The sequence below is a fragment of the Tachyglossus aculeatus genome, chromosome 2, assembly GCF_015852505.1.
Source record: "Tachyglossus aculeatus isolate mTacAcu1 chromosome 2, mTacAcu1.pri, whole genome shotgun sequence".
Lineage (NCBI taxonomy): Eukaryota > Metazoa > Chordata > Mammalia > Monotremata > Tachyglossidae > Tachyglossus > Tachyglossus aculeatus.
The window spans coordinates 99,647,572-99,667,386 of NC_052067.1; the positions used below are offsets into that span (position 1 = coordinate 99,647,572).

Consider the following 19,815-nt stretch of genomic DNA (forward strand, 5'->3'; position numbering starts at 1 on the left):
CCCCCCTCTCTGGGACCAGGCCCTTTTATGGAGAAACATAAGGGAGCAATGCCATCTCCCACGTGGGCGCATCCTTCGGAATCCCCAGGCCACTCTGGGCTCTGTGAGGCCATGGAGCAGCCTGGCACTTGGACTGGTCCCGCCACCACCTCTTCCTGCTTCTCTTTTCCTCTCCCTCGGGTTGTCTCCCTCCCGCCCTGGCTCCTCTTTGTCCACATGGAGCTGACAAAGTCACGAATCCAGGGCGAAGGGTCTGTTCTCAGACGTTGAAACGCTGAAACGGGGGGAAAGTTCATGGGAACCCAGAGCCGCATTCTCCTGGGCAACCAAACCCTCCACCTCCTCTTCTCCTCCTCCAGCTCAACCTCCCCCTTTTCCTCTTCCTCCTTATTCTCCTCCTGCTTGGACCCTCAAAGCGTTCTCCCTCTCTCTTCCCCATTCCTAACCATCTTCGCTCAGTCTTCACGTATCCAGGCCACAGGGGTCCAGGGACTGGAGATAGAGGGCAAGGAAGAGGTGGGAGAATGAAATGCTTAGCCATGGAGACTGGAGGGGAGATCCTAAAAGAGAAGAGATGGGGAAGAGAACAAAGTAGGGAAGAAGGGAAAGGGGAGAAAGTAGTGACAGAGTCCAGGGCAGGGGAGAGAGGGACAGGGAGAAAGGGAAAGTTGAAGTGGGGGAAATACAGGCTGGAGAGAGAGGCAAACAGAGGGCATCGATGCTGTTGTCCAGGACTCACTCTGGGAGAGGTAGTTGAACTCGTCTTCTGAGAGCCACACCTCTCCCCTACTGTAGTAGGTGGTGTATACTGGTGGGAAGAAATGAAGAATCTGCCACGTTCTAGGCCAGCGCTCTGTCCAATCGGTCGCCTCCCAGGTGAATTTTCCAGGGCCGGGATCCACTTGGTGCCCCCAGAGCCCAGGGGCCCCAGTGGTAGTGGAGAGAAGGGTCCGAGAGGGGCCGTCCCTGGGACCGGAGGTGGCCAGAGAGGCCGTTCCACCTGGGGGTTCCGACTTGCCCACTCACCAAGGAAGAGCACAGCAGTTGCTCGCACCCCTGTCTGGGGGCTGTTGGTGTAGCCCAGAGCCTGGGAGATAAATATCTGGTGGCTGGCCTTTAATGTCTTCATCTGGGGAGGAAGAGAGTGAGACCCCAGCTTGACCCCTTCCCAACCTGCTGTGGATACCCACACACCACGAACTTACCTGGTCCCACCGTCTGCAGAGAATCACTGCCATCTCCGTTCCCTCTCCAGGCACTAGGCATCGTCCTGCACCGGCCTTTCCAGGCTCCTGGCCTCCTCATCCCAGTGCTGTTGCGAGCTCAGCCCCAGACACCTCCCTACGGAATCCAGGGGTCTCCCCACAATTCCCACCAGAGACTCCAAGGACTGCCCCCAACGGTTCTGAGCCCGCTCACTATGTAATTCCAGATGGTAGGGGAGGCCCCGTGCAATCCCTGCTCCCACATCAGTTTCCAGCTCACGGACTTGATTGGCCTCCAACCCAGGCTGTGGGTCAGGGAAAAGAAGGTCGCTCAGGGTTTCTGGAGAAATAGGGCCAGATGCCGGTCAGTGAGACAGAGAGGCCAGGTACCAAGTGACGGAGAGAAGGGGAGGGGCTGGGGCAAGGCCGGGCACACAGATAGTGAGTGACTTACTTTCCGTACAGCAGCATCCTCGTCCATCGTGTGGACGAGGACGGGCAGAATATGCCGGATCAATTCCCTCTGGAGCCCAGTTTGCTTCTCCCCGACCCCGCCGTGGGCCACGGCTCCAAGCAACTCTAATGCTGCAATGCACACTCGAGCTCTCTCCTTGGGGAGCACACAGCTGGGGTTGCAGGAGGGAAGGGCTGAAGGCAGGCAGTGGGCGGGTGGGTGGGGGTGGGGACGGCTGTGTTGGGGATGAATCTGGGGAAGGGGCAGCCCTGGGGTGGTTCTGAATGGGGAAAGGTGGGGCAGAGAGGAGAGAAGGGCAGAGCAGAGCAGAGGGCAGTTCTTTCTGGGTACGAGTAAGAGGGTCCCTGGACCCGACCCGCGGACCTCAGACACACGTCATCGATGAAAGGGCCCAGCATAGAAGCGATCTCCTTCCGGAGACCCTTCAGCTCCCACTGTGGGCCACCCTGATCGCCGTGGCCCAGGCTGCCAAGAGGGACTCCTCTCCCTCAGGGTACAGCCCTCCAGAAGGGCTGGAAGCTGGGCCTGGAGAAGTGACCCCTGAGGGGATAAGAAGAGAGAGCTGGGTCGAGAAGGGCTTTCGCCTCTGCCGGCCTCCTGCCGTCAAACGGGCCATCCCTGCGGAGATGATGGGGTTGTCAGGCTCCAGGGCTGAGATCTCCCTGCCCTGGCTCCCTCAGGCTGGGCTCTGGGCTCTGGGCCCTGGGCCCTGGAGTGCTGGGGGCCAGGTCTCGGCCTCTCACCTTTTCCGGGTTGAGAGGTTGGCTGTTGAGGGCCTGGAGACTGGTGACCTGCACTGTGGGGTCAGGGTCTTCCACACCACCCTGCAGTATGCTCTGGAGAGCAGCAGGGTCCAGGACTGACTCCAATTCGGGGATCCAGATGAGCTACCAAGAGAAACACCGTATGTGCATGGGTCGTGGGAGGAGATGGGCCCCACACCACGAACCTTCCTGGTCCCACGGTCTGCAGAGAATCACTGCCATCTCCATTCCCTCTCCAGGCACTAGGCATCGTCCTGCACTGGCCCTTCCAGGCTCCCGGCCTCATCCCAGTGCCATTGCGAGCTCACCCCCTGACACCTCCCTACGGAACCCAGGGGTCTCCATACAATTCCCACCAGAGACTCCGAGGACTGCCCCCGATGGTTCTGAGCCTGCTCACCATGTAATTCCAGATGGTGGGGGAGGCACCGTGCAATCCCTGCTCCCCCATCAGTTTCCAGCTCACTGACTTGATTTGCCTCCAACCCAGGCTGTGGTTCAGGGAAAAGAAGGTCCCTCTGGCTTTCTGGAGAAATAGGGCCAGATGCCGGTCAGTGACACAGAGAGGCCATGTACCAAGTGACGGAGAGAAGGGGAGGGGCCGAGGCAAGGCCGGGCACACAAACGGTGAGTGACTTACTTTCTGTATGGCAGCATCCTCGTCCATCATGTGGACGAGGACGGGCAGAATATGCCGGATCAATCCCCGCCGGAGCCCAGTTTGCTTCTCCCCGACCCCATCGTGGGCCACGGCTCCAAGCAACTCTAATGCTGCAATGCGCCCTCAAGCTCTCTCCTTGGGGAACACAACACACAGCCAGGGTTGCCAGAGGGAAGGGCCGATGTCAGGCAGTGGGCAGGTGGGTGGGTGTTGGGGATGAATCTGGGGAAGGGGCAGCCCTGGGGTGGTTCTGAATGGGGAAAGGTGGGGCAGAGAGGAGAGAAGGGCAGAGCAGAGCAGAGGGCAGTCCTTTCTGGGTACGAGTCAGAGGGTCCTGGCCTCGCGGCCCAGGGGTTGATCCCCGGACCCGAACCGCGGGCCTCAGACACACGTCGTTTATGTAGGGGCCCAGCATAGAAGCGATCTCCTTCCGGAGACCCTTCAGACCCTGCTGCCCCAGGCTGTGGGCCACCCTGATCGCCATGGCCAAGGCTGCCAAGAGGGACTCCTCTCCCTCAGGGTACAGTCCCTCCAGGAGGGCTGGAAGCTGGGCCTGGAGCAGTGACCCCTGAGGGGACAAGAAGAGAGAGCAGGGTTGAGACGGGCTTTCACCTCCACTGGCCTCCTGCCACCAACCGGGCCATCCCTGAGGAGATGATGGGGTTGTTGGGCTCCAGGGCTGAGATCTCCCTGCCCTGGCTCCCTCAGGCTAGGCTCTGGGCTCTGGTCCCTGGGCCCTGGGGTGGTGGGGGCCGGGCCTCGGCCTCTCACCTTTTCCGGGTTGAGGGGTTAGCCGTTGAGGGCCTGGAGACTGGTCACCCGCACTATGGGGTCATGGTCCTCCAGGCCACCCTGCAGTATGCTCTGGAGAGCAGCAGGGTCCAGGACTGACTCCAACTTGGGGATCCAGATGAGCTGCCGAGAGAAGCACCATATGTGGATGGGTCGTGGGAGGAGGTGGGCCCCTCGGGGAAGGGGAACAAGTGTCCCCCGAGAAAGGACGGAGACTGAGCTGGCGCGGCAGGGGGAGAGCCGTCCGCAGCGGAAGAGGAAGAGCCGGAGCAAAGGATCGGGCTCCTCCCGTCTCCTCCCTCTGCCCCCTGAACCCTGCCCACTCCTAGCCCCACCCCACGGTGTCTCCTAGTTTCCGGGGCTCCACGGTCCCTGACTGGCTCTGCTGGACCCACATTTGGCGTGGCACGGTCTCCGCAGGCCCTATGGCACCGGCACTTACCTCTGCCAGGAGGCCCATGGCAACGCTCCGTCCCTGCAGGCCCATCCCGGGCAGATGAGTCTCCAGCAGCCTCAGGAGGCCACCCACGAAGGGGGACCTGTTCTGGACCATTGTCCTGGGGAAGACGGCACAGCCAGTGTGGCTGAGCCCAGGGGGGTGCCCAGCAGCCCCGGGGCTGGGAAGCCGGAGCTTGGGGCATGGAAGATCCGGGCCAGGGGATTCCCGATTAGGCTTCTCCTGCCGGCCCCCTCCCCCAGCCCCATCTCCCCGGAGACCCTTGTGCTTCAGCACCCCTTTACCTGGCCTGCAGGACCACGCCCTCCTGGAAGGTTTCCAGACACGAGAACAGGTCCCTACCGTCCTGCAGCTCCAATGAATTGAATGTCGTCCAGCTGTCCTGGCTGGAGACCAGTCCCTTCAGGTCCTCCAGAGAGGTCCTGAGGAACATCTGATCCGTCACCAAAACGTGCCGATCTCACCTCCGCAATATCTCCAAGATCTGCCCTTTCCTCTCCATCTAAACTGCTACCCTGCTGGTTCAATCTCTCATCCTATCCCGACTGGATTACCACATCAGCCTTCTCTCTGATCTCCCATCCTCCTGTCTCTTCCCAGTCCAGTCTGTACTTCACACTGCTGCCCGGATCATCTCTGTGCAGAAATGCTCTGACCATGTCACTCCCGTCCTCAAAAATCTCCAGTGGCTACCAATCAACCGATGCATCAGACAAAAACTCCTCACTCTTGGCTTCAAGGCTCCCCATCACCTCACACCCTCCTACCTCACCTCCCTTCTTTACTTCTCCAGCCCAGCATGCACACTCCGCTCCTCTGCCTCATACCTCCTCCCTCTGCCTCGTTCTCACCTGTCCCATCGTCGACCCCCGGCCCACATCCTCCCACTGGCCTGGAACGCCCTCCCTTCGCACATCCGCCAAGCTAGCTCTCTTCCTCCCTTCAAAGCCCTACTGAGAGCTCAGCTCCTCTAGGAGGCCTTCCCAGCCTGAGCCCCCTCCTTGCCCTCACCATCCTCCCAGCCCTACCCACTTCCCCTCCCCACATTACCTGTATATATGTTTGTACAGATTTATTACTCTATTTTACTTGTACATAATAATAATAATAATAATAATAATAATAATGGTATTTGTTAAGCACTTATTATGTGTAAAGCACTGTTCTAAGTACTGGGGTAGATACAAGGTGATCAGGTTGTCCCACATGGGGCTCACGGTCTTATTCCCCATTTTACATATGAGGTAACTGAGGCCCAGAGATGCTAAGTGACTTGCCCAAAGTCACACAGCTGACAATTGGCAGAGCCGGAATTTGAACCCTTGACCTCTGACTCCAAAGCCCATGCTCTTTCCTTTAAGCCATGCTGCTTCTCGGCATGTAGTAAATAGTAATAGTAATAGTAATAGTAGTAATAGTAAATAGTATATATTTACTATTCTATTTATTTTGTTAATGATGCGCATCTAGCTTTACTTCTGTTTATTCTAATGACTTGACACCTGTCCACGTTTTGTTTTGTCATCTGTCTCCCGCTTCCAGACTGTGAGTCTGTTGTTGGGTAGGGACCATCTCTATATGCTGCCAACTTGTACTTCCCAAGCGCTTAGCACAGTGTTCTGCACACAGTAAGCACTCAATAAATATGAATGAATGAATGAATGAATGAATGAATGAATGAATGAATAGCCTTGGGGGTGGGGGAGGGGAAAGCGGCTGTTAGGCAAATGGACTTGAGGAAGTCACGGAAATGTCCTTGACTGTGACAGATTCCCCCAACCTGAAGCCGGGACACATATCAGAGCGGATACCCAGTGCCCCCCAGCCCCACCAATTGCCAGTTGCCAAATCCTGCCGCGCCCCGCCCCGCAGACCAGTAGGGACCACCCAGGCCCCTCAACACCGTCTCGCCCTGCCCACCTCCCAGTGCTCCCTCAGTCCAGGATCCAACTTCCGCAGGCCCCTTTCCTTCTCAGAGCAGAAACTGGGGCCCACATTTGATTGCTGCGTTTTGTCCCTGTTGTTTTGGTCCCGTTTAGAGGCAACAGCAGCGAACCTTCCTGCCCAACTCAGTAGCCTCATCGGTCATCCACAGAGCACCAGAGCAGAAGTCAGGGACAGTTTCCTCCCGAGTAGAGCCAGTGTAGCCCCCTCAAATCTCCACCGGCATCTCCCACCCACCACGTTGACACTACTAGCCCCGTGGGTCGGTCCCTGCCTGCCAACATTTCAAACTCCAAGGACTGGGCCCAGCCCCAAACCCCGGCTTCAGCAGAAACCACCCACCACATCAGGCTGTGGCCGCAGCCACACCCGCAGGCCTGTGGGCCACTCTCTCCCGCCCCGCTTCCCGGCTCCCCTCACCTCCAGGGCCGAGGGCGAAGGGCACGGTGGGCTCTCTGGCCTCCTGCTCCCACTCTGCCCACAGGCTCAGCTCCAGCACAGAGTGCACCTGGGTGAGGAGGGCCAGGAAGAGCTGGGGTGAAAACTGAGTCACAACTTTGGAGTACTCCCAAGGGAAGAGTTGTTCGTACACGGTGTTGGTGGCCTGTGGGGAGTATGCACGGTCTCAGCCCCGAGTTCCCTCATGCCACCTGACTTGCTCTCAGAGAAGCTGCTGGTGTCATTCCACTGTCCCCTTTGACCTGAACCCAAGGTGCCTCTGGAGCCTGAGACCCCAAGCAGGGATGGGCAAAGGCCAGGTCAGGCTCAATCCAATTGCCCAGGCCACTGGAACCCAGGATCATGGGAGGATGCTCTTCCCATTGTTCCCAGAAGCCACCTCACTGCCCAGACCGAGAACTAAGCAAAGGGGTCACAGGGGCACAGAAGCAGGGTTCGGGCTGAGGGGCCACAAGGGAAGGGACTCTTGGCTCCGGGGTTAGCCCTGCCCCTCACCCCCTCCCACTGGGGCCGGCAGGGTTGGGGACTCACCACAATGGATTCCAGGATGTGCCTGTCCCAGGCAGCACAGTCGCTTGCCCCCGATGCCGGTTGCACCAGTATGCGAGATGTCAGCACCCGAGCACATGGGAGGTGAGAAGGGTGTGAGCTCCCAAGGCTCTCCAAATGTCCGTGGCCTGTCTGTGGAGGCCGTGACTGGACTCAGCCTTTCCACCCTACCCCGATTCTTCCTAACCCCCAGTAGCCCTCCCACCCCTGTATCTGGCATCTCGGATGCAGAAATGGTGGAGCTCGGCTTGGGGATGCAATGATCCGGAAGATGACTCTCGGAGGTTAACGTAGTCATGAAGCTGACTCCCAGAAACTTGAGCCCCCCTCTCTGGGACCAGGCCCTCTTATGGAGAAACATAAGGGAGCAGTGCCTGCTCCCATGTGGGCGCATCCTTCAGAAGCCCCAGGCCACTCTGGGCTCTGTGAGGCCATGGAGCAGCCTGGCACTGGGACTGGTCCCGCCACCACCTCTTCCTCTTTCTCTTCTCCTCTCCTTCAGGTTGTCTCCCTCCAGCCCTGGCTCCTCTTTGTCCACATGTTGCTGACAAAGTCACGGATCCAGGGAGAAGGGTCTGTTCTCAGACGTTGAAACGCTGAAACGAGGGGAAAGTTCATGGGAACCCGGAACCACATTCTCCTGGACAACAACCAAACCCTCCACCTCCTCTTCTCCATCTCCAGCTCAACCTCCCCCTTTTCCTCTTCCTCCTCATTCTCCTCCCGCTTGGACCCTCAAAAGGTTCTCCCTCTCTCTTCCCCATTCCTTCCCAACTTCGTGCACTCTTCACATATCCACGCCATAGGGGTCCAGGGACTGGAGATAGAGGGCAAGGAAGAGGTGGGAGAGTGAAATGCTTAGCCGTGGAGACTGGAGGGGAGATCCTAAACGAGAAGAGATGGAGAAGAGAACAAAGCAGGGAAGAAGGGGAAGGGGAGAAAGTAGTGACAGAGTCCAGGGCAGGGGAGAGAGGGACGGGGAGAAAGGGAGAGTTGAAGTGGGGGAAATACAGGCTGGAGAGAGAGGCAGACGGAGGGTATCGATGCTGTTGTCCAGGACTCACTCTGGGAGAGGTAGTTGAACTCGTCTTCCGAGAGCCACGCCTCTCCCCTACCATAGTAGGTGGTGTATACTGGTGGGAAGAAATGAAGAATCTGCCATGTTCTAGGCCAGCGCTCCGTCCAATCGGTCACCTCCCAGGGGAACTTTCCAGGGTCGGGATCCACTTGGTGCCCCCAAAGCCCAGGGGCCCCGGTGGTAGTGGAGAGAAGGGTCCGAGAGGGGCCGGCCCTGGGACCGGAGGTGGCCAGAGAGGCCGTTCCCCCCGGGGGCTCCGACTTGGCCACTCACCAAGGAAGAGCACAGCAGTTGCTCGCACCCCGGTCTGGGGGCTGTTGGTGTAGCCCAGAGCCTGGGAGATAAACGTCTGGCGGCTGCCCTTTAATGTCTTCATCTGGGGAGGAAGAGAGTGAGGCCCCAGCCCGACCCCTACCCAACCTGCTGTGGATGCCCACACACCACGAACCTCCCTGGTCCCACGGTCTGCAGAGAATCACTGCCATCTCCATTCCCTCTCCAGGCAGTGGGCATCGTCCTCCACCGGCCCTTCCAGGCTCCCGGCCTCCTCATCCCAGTGCTGTTGCGAGCTCACCCCCAGACACCTCCCTACGGAATCCAGGGGTCTCCCCACAATTTCCACCAGAGCCTCCGAGGACTGCCCCCGACGGTTCTGAGCCCGCTCACCATGTACTCCCAGATGGTGGGGGAGGCCCCGTGCAGTCCCTGCTCCCCCATCAGTTTCCAGCTCACAGACTTGATTTGCCTCCAACCCAGGCTGTGGTTCAGGGAAAAGAAGGTCACTCTGGCTTTCTGGAGAAATAGGGCCAGGTGCCGGTCAGTGAGACAGAGAGGCCAGGTACCAAGTGACGGAGAGAAAGGGAGGGGCCGGGGCCAGGCCGGGCACACGGACGGTGAGTGACTTACTTTCCGTACGGCAGCATCCTCGTCCATCATGTGGACGAGGACGGGCAGGATATGCCGGATCAATTCCTGCCGGAGCCCAGTTGGCTTTTCCCCGACCCCGCCGTGGGCCACGGCTCCGAGCAGCTCCAATGCCCCAATGCGCACTCGAGCTCGCTCCTTGGGGGAACACACAGCCGGGGTTGCCGGAGGGAACGGCCGACGGCAGGCAGTGGGGGGGTGGGGGTGGGGTGGGGACGGCTGTGTTGGGGAGGAATCTGGGGAAGGGGCAGACCTGGGGTGGTTCTGAATGGGGAAAGGAGGGGCAGAGAGGAGAGAAGGGCAGAGCAGAGCAGAGGGCAGTCCTTTCTGGGTACGAGTCAGAGGGTCCTGGCCTCGTGGCCCAGGGGCTGATCCCCGGACCCCACCCGCGGGACTCGGACTCACGGCATCGATGTAGGGGCCCAGCATAGAAGCGATCTCCTTCCGGAGACCCTTCAGACCCCGCTGCCCCAGGCTGTGGGCCACCCTGATCGCCGTGGTCAAGGCCGCCAAGAGGGACTCCTCTCCCTCAGGGTACAGTCCCTCCAGGAGGGCCGGAAGCTGGGCCTGGAGCAGTGACCCCTGAGGGGACAAGAAGAGAGAGCAGGGTCGAGAAGGGCTTTCGCCTCCGCCGGCCTCCTGCCGCCAACCGGGCCGTCCCTGAGGAAATGATGGGGTTGTCGGGCTCCAGGGTTGAGATCTCCATGCTCTGGCTCCCTCAGGCTGGGCTCTGGGCTCTGGGCCCTGGGCCCTGGGCCCTGGGGTGGTGGGGGCCGGGCCTCGGCCTCTCACCTTTTCCGGGTTGAGGGGTTGGCTGTTGAGGGCCTGGAGACTGGTGACCCGCACCGTGGGGTCAGGGTCCTCCAGGCCACCCTGAAATATGCTCTGGAGAGCAGCAGGATCCAGGACCGACTCCAACTCGGGGATCCAGATGAGCTGCCGAGAGAAACACCGTATGTGCATGGGTCGTGGGAGGAGGTGGGCCCCTCAGGTAAGGGGAACAAGGGTCCCCCGAGAGAGGATGGAGACTGACCGGTCGCGGCAGGGGGAGGGCCGTCCACAGCGGAAGAGGAAGAGCCGGAGCAAAAGATCGGCTCCTCGCGGCTCCTCCCTCCACCCCCTGAACCCTGCCCACTCCCAGCCCCACCCCACGCTGTCTCCTAGTGTCCGGGGCTCCACGGTCCCTGACTGGCTCCGCTGGACCCACACTCGGCGCGGCACGGTCTCCGCGGGCCCAATGGCACCGGCACTTACCTCGGCCAGGAGGCCCATGGCAACGCTCCGTCCCTGCGAGCCCATCCCCGGCAGATGAGTCTCCAGCAGCCTCAGGAGGCCACCCACGATGGGGGACCTGTTCTGGACCATTGTCCTGTGGAAGACGGCACAGCCAGTCTGAGCCCAGGGGGTTGCCCGGGAGCCCCGGGGCTGGGAAACCGGAGCTTGGGGCATGGAAGAGCCGGGCCAGGGGGCTCCCGATTAGGCTCCTCCTGCCGGCCCCTCCCCTAGCCCCATCTCCCCGGAGACCCTTGTGCTTCAGCTCCCCTTTACCTGGACAGCAGGACCACGCCCTCCTGGAAGGTTTCCAGGCACGAGAACAGGTCCCAGCCGTCCTGCAGCTCCAAGGAAATGAATGTCTTCCAGCAGGCCCGGCTGGAGACCAGCCGCTTCAGGGCCTCCAGAGAGGTCCTGAGGAACAGCCGTGGAGGCGGGGGAGGGGAAAGCGGCCGTTAGGCAATTGGACTTGAGGGAGTCACGGAAATGCCCTTGACTGTGACAGACTCCCCCAACCTGAAGACCAGAACACATATCAGAGCTGCTCCCCGGTGCCCCACAGCCCCACCAATTGCCAGTTGTCAAGTCCTGCCGTGCCCCGCCCCCCAGACCAGCAGGGACCACCCAGGCCCCACAGCACCCTCTCACCCTGCCCACCTCCCAGCGCTCCCTCAGTCCAGGATCCAACTTCCCCAGGCCTCTTTCCTGCTCAGAGCGGAAACTGGGGCCCACGTTTGTTTGCTGCACTTTGTCCCTGTCGGTTTGAGCCCGTTTCGAGTCAAGGGCAGCAAACCTTCCTCCCCGACTCAGTGGCTTCATCGACCATCCACAGAGCACCAGAGCAGAAGTCAGGAACAGGTTCCTCCCGAGTAGAGCCTGTGTAGCCCCCTAGATCTCCACCGGCACCTCCCACCCACCACGTTGACAGTACTACCCCCTTTGGTCAGTCCCTGCCTGCCAACATTTCAAACCCCAAGGACCGGGCCCAGCCCCAAACCCCAGCTTCAGCAGAAACCTCCCGTCACATCAGGCTGTGGCCGCAGCCACACCCGCAGGCCTGTGGGCCACCCTCTCCCGCCCCGCTTCCCGGCTCCGCTCACCTCCAGGGGCCGAGGGTGGAGGGCACGGTGGGCTCTCTGGCCTCCTGCTCCCACTCCGCCCGCAGGCCCAGCTCCAGCACATAGTGCACCTGGGTGAGGAGGGCCAGGAAGAGCTGGGGTAAGAACTCGGTCACAAGCTGGGAGTACTCCCGTGCGAAGATTAGTTCGTACACGGTGTTGGTGGCCTGTGGGGAGTACGCACGGTCTCAGCCCGGAGTTCCCTCATGCCACCCGACTTGCTCTCAGAGAAGCTGCTGGTGTCATTCCACTGTCCTCTCCGACCTGAACCCAAAGTGCCTCTGGAGCCTGAAACCCCAGGCAGGGATGGGCAGAGGCCAAGTCGGGTTCAATCCCATTGCCCAGGCCACTGGAACCCCGGTTCACAGGAGGACGCTCTTCCCATTGTTCCCAGAAGCCACCTCACTGCCCAGCCAAGGAACTAAGCCAGGGAACTTCTAGACTGTGAGCCCACTGTTGGGTAGGGATCGTCTTTATATGTTGCCAACTTGTACTTCCCATGCACTTAGTACAGTGCTCTGCACACAAAAAATGCTCAATTAATACGATTGAATGAATGAACTAAGCAAAGGGATCACAGGGGCACAGGGGCAGGGTTCAGGCTGAGGGGCCACAAAGGAAGGGACTCTGTGCCCCGGGGTCAGCCCTGCCCCCGCCCCCTCCCTCTGGGGCTGGTCAGGGGGCGGGCTCACCGTGATGGACTCCAGGCTGTGCATTTCCCAGGTAGCACAGTCGCTGGCCCCCGATGCCGGTCGCTCCAGTATGCAGGACGTAAGCACCCCAAGCACATGGGGGGCATGGTGGGCATCGGCTCCCAAGGCTCTTCAAATCTCCAGGGCCAGTCTGTGGAGGCCTCGACTGGACTCAGCCTTCCTACCCTACCCCGATTCTGCCCAACCCCCAGGAGCCCTTCCACCCCCGTAGCAGGCGTCTGGGACGCAGGAATGGGGAGCTCGGCTGGGGGATGCAATGATCCGGAAGATGACTTTCAGCGGTCATATTGTGGTCACGAAGATGACTCCCGGCAACTCGTCACCCCCCTCTCTGGGACCAGGCCCTCTTATGGAGAAACACTTGGGGCAAGCAGCCAGGAAGGAGGGCTCTGGAGTCGCTCCACTTAGGGCCAGCCTGGCTGGGATCGCTTTGTACCCAGCCGGCAGTGGGGCAAGCCGTACCTGTCCAGGGGCAGCGAGTGCTCTAGTAAAACCAGCACCACGGGCTGAGAATGGTGGCAGGTGAGCGGGGCCAGGGCTTTCAGGAAGAGGGTCTTCCGGGCTGGGGTGCGGGAGGAGGCGAGGTGTAGAAACAGGCTCCTCCCGAGGTCGGCCACCTGGAGGGCAACAGGTGACAGAGGGCCGGTGTCAGACCCAGCTCCTCCCGCGACCCTCTGACATAGCCAGTGCAGTTAGGAGGGAGTCGAATCCAGGCAGTGGGTTGGTGAATGAAGACCGATCCCATTTCAGACACGGAGCAGAGAAAATCCCCGGGAATTGAAAACCAACCGGGAATACTCCTCTGGACTGGAACTGTCTATCTGAGAGCTTGCTTTGACTTGAGAGGGACTGAATTTGAGAGCTGTAGATTCTACCTGGAAATCATATTCCAGAATGGTAAGAATTGTGATATTTGTTACCCATTTGCTGTGGATCAAACACTGGGTTAAACACTTGGGTAGTCACTAGAGACTGAATGTTTTTGTAGAAAAATCGTCTGGGTAGCAGAGTTAAGCATAGATGTGAGTGGGGAGAGTCAGGAGGAAGGGAAATCAGCCAGAAGGGAGTAAATCATCAAGGGGGATAGGGTAAGTGCTTGGATTAATGTGGTAGCGATTTGGATGGAGAGGAAAGGGTGGATTTCTATGACATTGTGAAAGTTGCTCTGATAGGATTGATCGTTGACTAGACGTAGATCGAATGTGTGAGTTAAATGAGAGAGCCAAGTCAAGGATAACGCGGAGGTTTCAGGCTCATAAGGCAGGAAGGGTGGTCGTACCGTCCACGGTGATGGGCGAAACAGGGGGAGGACAGGGTTTGGGTGGGAAGAGGAGGAGTTCTCTTTTGGACACCTTAGGTGGAAGGAATTGGTGGGACATCCAAGTAGTGATGCCTTGAAGGCAGGAAGAAATGTGAGACTGCAGAGAGGGAGAGAGATCAAGAATGGAGATGTAGAGTTGGAAATCATCCGCATAGAGGGGGTAGTCGAAGCCAGGGGAGTAAACGTGTTCTCTGAGGGACTGGGTGTAGATGGAGAATAGAAGGAGACCCAGAATTGAACTTTGAGGGATTCCCACAGTTAAGGGTTTGGGGGCAGGGGAGGAGCCCACCAGAGAGACTGAGAATGAGCAGCCAGAGAGATAGTGAGCAAACAGGCACGGAGCCCCCATCGGGCAGACAAAGAAACTGAGGCCCAGAGAAGTTCAATGACCTTGGGATAACACACCTTGCAAGAAGCGGAGCCTCACTAAGAAGCCAGGTCCTCTGAGGCCCAGGCCCCAGGCCCTTTCCACCAGGCCATGTGATAGTGGCCACGCACTGGCAAATAGGTGACAATGAAGGCGCTAGCCTTGGGCCAAGACCAACGGTCCTATCCCTACTGAGTCGACCCCATTCCCCACTTAACCCCATCTCCATCCACTCCGCCGATCGTGTGGCTGGGCAGGCCTGGGAAGTGAGGAGAGGCGAGCTGGCCCCGCAGCCTCTGAGAACAATCCCGTTCAGGTCTTCTAGCCCTCTGCCCCCGGGTGGGGGGGCCTCACCTGCTCAGCTGTGGCCCCGGGCTTCTGCAGCAGGACGGGGAGGACCCTGACTGCGTTGCTCACCCTAGCCAAGCAGTTGCTCTTCAAACCCATCAGGACCTCCTGGGTAAGGTCCCTCACCTGGACTGCTGTAAGATCCTTGGCCAAGACCTGAGGAGAGAAGAGCCAGGTGAGGGATGGTCTGGGTGCTGCCCCCCGGGGAGGCTCTCTCAGGTGCTGTCCTCCCCCCCAGCAGAAGCTCTTTGGTCCCAGAAGTCCCTGTTTCTGGTATTGCCCCCTCCCCACCCCACAAATCTCAACAGCAGCTCCTCCTGGAGCACCCAGCCTCCCTCTGCTGCCAGATCCTCTTCCAACAGTGATGCAGAGAATGCACCGGTCTGTCTGCTTCTCGTAAACCTCCAGTCGGATGGGTCTCTCTTCTGCAGGGTCTGCCAGCCTCAAACATCTATTTCTGATCCTTGGATATTGGGCTCTCTGCCCACTGTGTCCAACTTTTGGGATCTCCTCTCCAGCTACTTTCCAGTCTCCTAGCTTCTCATCTCTACTTCCTTCTCAATTCTCCCATCTCTGACCGACTGCGTAAGCTGTTGCCCCTGCCTGGAATTCCCTTACCCTCACACCTGCCTCACCACCTCAATCCTCGCCTTCAAATCCCTCCTAACTAATCCCCTTCTTCAGGAGACATCCCCGGATGAATCCCTACACATTCCCGGATGAATCCCTACCTCCATGTCGAAGCTCTTTCCTGCAGCCGTTTCAGCCAACCGCATCTATATTATCACGGTTTATTGCACTGATCTATTCCTTCTGGCCTTCCTTTGGCCATCCAGGAGGTATTTAAGCTTTTTTTTGTGTTCCCCTTGTTACTGTACCTACCAGGTCTCCCCCCTTTAGATTGTAAGCTCCCAGAGGGCAGAACTCACGCCTTCTAGTTCGATTGAATGCTCCTGAGCACTTAGGACACACACTGTAGCTCCTCAGTAATTCATTGAACCTTACTGGTTCAATCTCTCGTCTTATCCTGACTGGATTACTGCGGCAGCCTCCTCTCTGATCTCCCATCCTCTTGTCTCTCCCCAATTCAGTCTATACTTCCCGCTGCTGCCCGGATCATCTCTGTGCAGAAATGCTCCGGGCATGTCCCTCCCCTCCTCAAAAATCTCCAGTGGCTGCCTGTCAACCTGCACATCAAGCAAGCACTCCTCACTCTCGGCTTCAAGGCTGTCCATCACCTCGCCCCCTGCTACCTCACCTCCCTTCTCTCCCTCTCCAGCCCAGCCCGCACCCTCCACTCCTCAGCCGCTAAGCTCCTCACTGTACCTCGTTCTCGCCTGTCCCGTCGTCGATCCCTGGGCCATGTTCTCCCCCGGGGCCTGGAATGCCCTTCCTCTGTACATCTGCCAAGTTAGCTCTCTTCCTCCTTTCAAAGCCCTACTGAGAGCTCACCTCTTCCAGGAGGCCTTCCCAGACTTAGCCCCCTTTTTACCCTCCTCCTCCCCATCACCCCCCCCCCCACCCTACCCCCTTCCCCTCCACACAGCAACTGTATATATGGTGCTGTATATAGAGTAGGAGCTTTCTTACTCTACTTATTTTACTGGTCCATATTTACTATCCTATTTATTTTGGTAATGATGTGTATTTAGCTTGAATTCTATTTGTTCTGAAGACTTTGCAGGCTCCTCCTCCCCCTCCTATCCCCTTACTGTGAGGGTTCATCAAGGTTCAGTTCTTGGTCCCCTTCTGTTCTCGATCTACACTCACTCCCTTGGTGACCCCATTCGCTCCCATGGCTTCAACTGTCATCTCTATGCTGACAACACCCAAATCTACATCTCTGCCCCTGCTCTCTCCCCCTCCCTCCAGGCTCGCATCTCCTCCTGCCTTCAGGACATCTCCATCTGGATGTCTGCCTGCCACCAAAATCTCAGCATGTCCAAGACTGAACTCCTTGTTTTCCCTCCCAAACCCTGCCCTCTCCCTGACTTTCCCATCACTGTTGATGGCACTACCATCCTTCCTGTCTCACAAGCCTGCAACCTTGGTGTTATCCTTGACTCCGCTCTCTCGTTCACCCCTCACATCCAAGCCGTCGCCAAAACCAGCTGGTCTCAGCTCCGCAACATTGCCAAGATCCACCCTTTTCTCTTCATCCAAACCGCTACCCTGCTCATTCAAGCTCTCATCCTATCACGTCTGGACTACTGTATCAGCCTCCTCTTCGATCTCCCATCGTCTTGTCTCTCCCCACTTCAATCCATACTTCACGCCACTGCCCGGATTGTCTTTGTCCAGAAACGCTCTGGGCATGTTACTCCCCTCCTCAAAAATCTCCAGTGGCTACCAATCAACTGACGCCTCAGGCAGAAACTCCTCACCCTCGGCTTCAAGGCTCTCCATCACCTCAACCCCTCCTACCTCGTCTCCCTTCTCTCCTTCTACAGCCCGGCCCACACCCTCCACTCCTCTGCCGCTAATCTCCTCACTGTGCCTCATTCTCGCCTGTCCCGCCGTCGACCCCCGGCCCACGTCATCCCCCTGGCCTGGAATGCCCTCCCTCTCCACATCCATCAAGCTAGCTCTCTTCCTCCCTTCAAGGCCCTACTGAGAGCTCACCTCCTCCAGGAGGCCTTCCCAGACTGAGCCCCCTCCTTCCTCTCCCCCTCCTCCCCCCTCCATCCCCCGCCTTATCTCCTTCCCTTCCCAACAGCACCTGCATAAATGTATATATGTTTGTACGTATTTATTACTCTGTTTATTTTACTTGTACATATTCATTCTGTTTATTTAATTTTGTTAATATGTTTTGTTTTGTTCTCTGTCTCTCCTTTCTAGACTGTGAGCCCACTGTTGGGTAGGGACTGTCTCTGTGTGTTGCCAACTTGTACTTCCCAAGCGCTTAGTACAGTGCTCTACACACAGTAAGCGCTAAATAAATATGATTGATTGATTGATTGACTTGACACCTGTCCACATGTTTTGTTTTGTCGTCTGTCTCCCCCTTCTAGACCGTGAACCCGTTGTTGGGTAGGGACCGTCTCTATCTGTTGCCAACTTGTACTTCCCAAGTGCTTAGTCCAGTGCCCTGCACACAGTAAATGCTCAATAAATATGATTGATTAAATGAATGAATGAATGAATGAATGAATTCTGATGACGACGGTGATGACTCTCAGTGTCTCTGGGCCCTGGAGTGTCTCAGTGCCAGAGTGGGTCTTGCTGGAAAGAGGAGGTGAAGTCTGGGCTGTTGGGAAATGCGTTCTTACCGGGAGATTGCCTTCGGCCTGGATCCCATGGAGCTCGTTAAGGATGAGCCGGAAGCTGCGTTCTGAGAGAGGGAAACCTCGCTGTGAAAGCTGGATCAGAGGGGTGCTTCATTCATTCGCTCATTCATTCATTCATTCATTCATAGTGCTTACTAAGTCCAGAGCACTGTACCCAGTGCTCGGGAGAATACAATCCAACAATAAGCTGACACATTCCCACTCTACAGTGAGCTTATAGACTAGAGGGGAGACAGACATTACTATAAATGAGCCAATGAATAAATTGCAGACATGGACATAAGCGCTGTGGGGCTGGGAGGAGGGATGAATAAAGGGATCGAGTCAGGGCCACACAGAAGGGAGTGGGAGAAGAGGAATGGAGTGCTTTGTCAGGGAAGACCTCTTGGAGGAGCTGTGGATTCAATAAGGTTTTGAATAGTGGGAGAGTAATTATCTGTCAGAGAGAGGGCATTCCAGGCCAGTGGCAAGATGTGGGTGAGTGGTCGGCGAGGAGATAAATGGGATAATAATAATGTCGGTATTTGTTAAGCGCTTACTATGTGCAAAGCACTGTTCTAAGCGCTGGGGAGGCTACAAGGTGATCAGGTTGTCCCACGAGGGGCTCACAATTTTAATCCCCATTTTACAGATGAGGTAACTGAAGCACAGAGAAGTTAAGTGACTTGCCCAAAGTCACACAGCTGAGAGTTGGCAGAGCTGGGATTTGAACCCATGACCTCTGACTCCAAAGCCCAGGCTCTTTCCACAGAGCCACAGTAGCCGAGATAAACGGAATCTCTCCCCTACGCACTCCGCCCCTACCTGGGGGACCCTAAGACTAAAGCTTCCCCTCCACCGGGTCCCGCCCCCACCCCCTGGCTCCTCAGCTCTCTCCTGTACTTCCTGGCTGATGGCTGCCTCTCCAGGTGCTGGAATGACCTGGACGGAGCGTGGCCAAAACACTCTTCTAATGATCTTACAGATGTAGCCCAGGCAGCTCCCCTCCCTAGGAGTCTCGCCTGCTGGAAAAATTCTCCTGGAGGACAGGGGGAAAGGGACAAGTTAGGGACCGTACAGGAGCAGAGCAAGGCTCCTGGGGTGGGATGCTCCTGTCCCCCATCCCTCCCTTCTCCCCACCTGCAGAGCAGCGGGGAAGGACCTCCTGCCCTTCCCACCCCACTGCCAATGCCGACTTTCTTCCCCTTTCCCCCCTCTTCAGGTCACTCTACACATTTTCCTTCTGGGCCCAATCTACACCCCAGACCCCTCCCTCTGGATTTGCCCCCTCCAGGCCCTCCCAGTCAGATAGAAAGATGAACTCACCCTCCAGGACGAGGCATCCCGCAAACAAGTTCACACACTCTCCTTCCACTAACCTCCTCTAGATGAAACACCCTCTTCCTCAACCAATCAAAACCCCACCCCCAGCCCCTAAAAACAAAATCCTTCTCTCGCCTCTCTGAACTCCAATCTCCTCTCGTTCTCCAACAAAACAAACCACCACCAAACCATCACTGATATCTCTCCACCAACACCAACACCACTACCACCTCTGCTCTCTCCAACTCCAACCCCTCACAAAAGCCCTTCCACCACCGAGCCGGGTAGTCCCCTCCTAGGCCCGTTGTGACATTACCGATGGATCACAATTGACCCCTCGTAGGTCCGGGCCATGATGGGTCAGCTGTGGGAGCCAGAAAGGGGATAGCACTGCCCAGCCCCTTCCCTCCCCCATTTTCCAAACTGCTCAGGGGTCTCGGACCTGCAGACTTCATCCCTGTATTCCCATGCCCTCTGGGGGACCTCTGCCCCAGTCCTCACCGCCTTCATCATCTGAACCCGCTGGTCCTCAGCCCCGTGGGTGAGGCTGATCCGGTGCCCCTCAGCTTCCTGGGCTGAGGACATTAACTTGGGGGAGATGGAAAAGCCTCTTTGTCCCCTTTTCCTGCCCTCCCTGGTTGGCGAGTCCCCCATTCTGGGACTGTGGTGTACTGTCCGTGAGGTGGCCCAGGGAGTGGTTGAGCCTTGTGGTTGCTGTCTGCGGCCTTTGCCCCACACTCTACCTTATTGAAAAAGAAACCAAGCATACACACGTA

General features: G+C 57.9%; 1 protein-coding gene and 1 pseudogene across 1 annotated transcript; both read right to left on the reverse strand.

The window, feature by feature from the left end:
- Window positions 1-259: 259 nt before the first annotated feature.
- LOC119942060 lies at window positions 260-7,741 on the reverse strand (annotated as a pseudogene).
- LOC119942070 (maestro heat-like repeat family member 5) lies at window positions 7,555-19,393 on the reverse strand. Its single transcript, XM_038762728.1, is given in 15 exon segments — window positions 7,555-7,902; window positions 8,371-8,439; window positions 8,658-8,760; window positions 9,051-9,176; window positions 9,291-9,446; window positions 9,714-9,890; window positions 10,101-10,244; window positions 10,563-10,677; window positions 10,857-10,994; window positions 11,681-11,865; window positions 12,391-12,541; window positions 12,874-13,028; window positions 17,720-17,781; window positions 18,592-18,755; window positions 19,356-19,393. Coding segments are annotated over 15 exon segments (1,881 nt in total). The 3' UTR covers window positions 7,555-7,804.
- Between the last annotated feature and the right edge of the window lie 422 nt (window positions 19,394-19,815).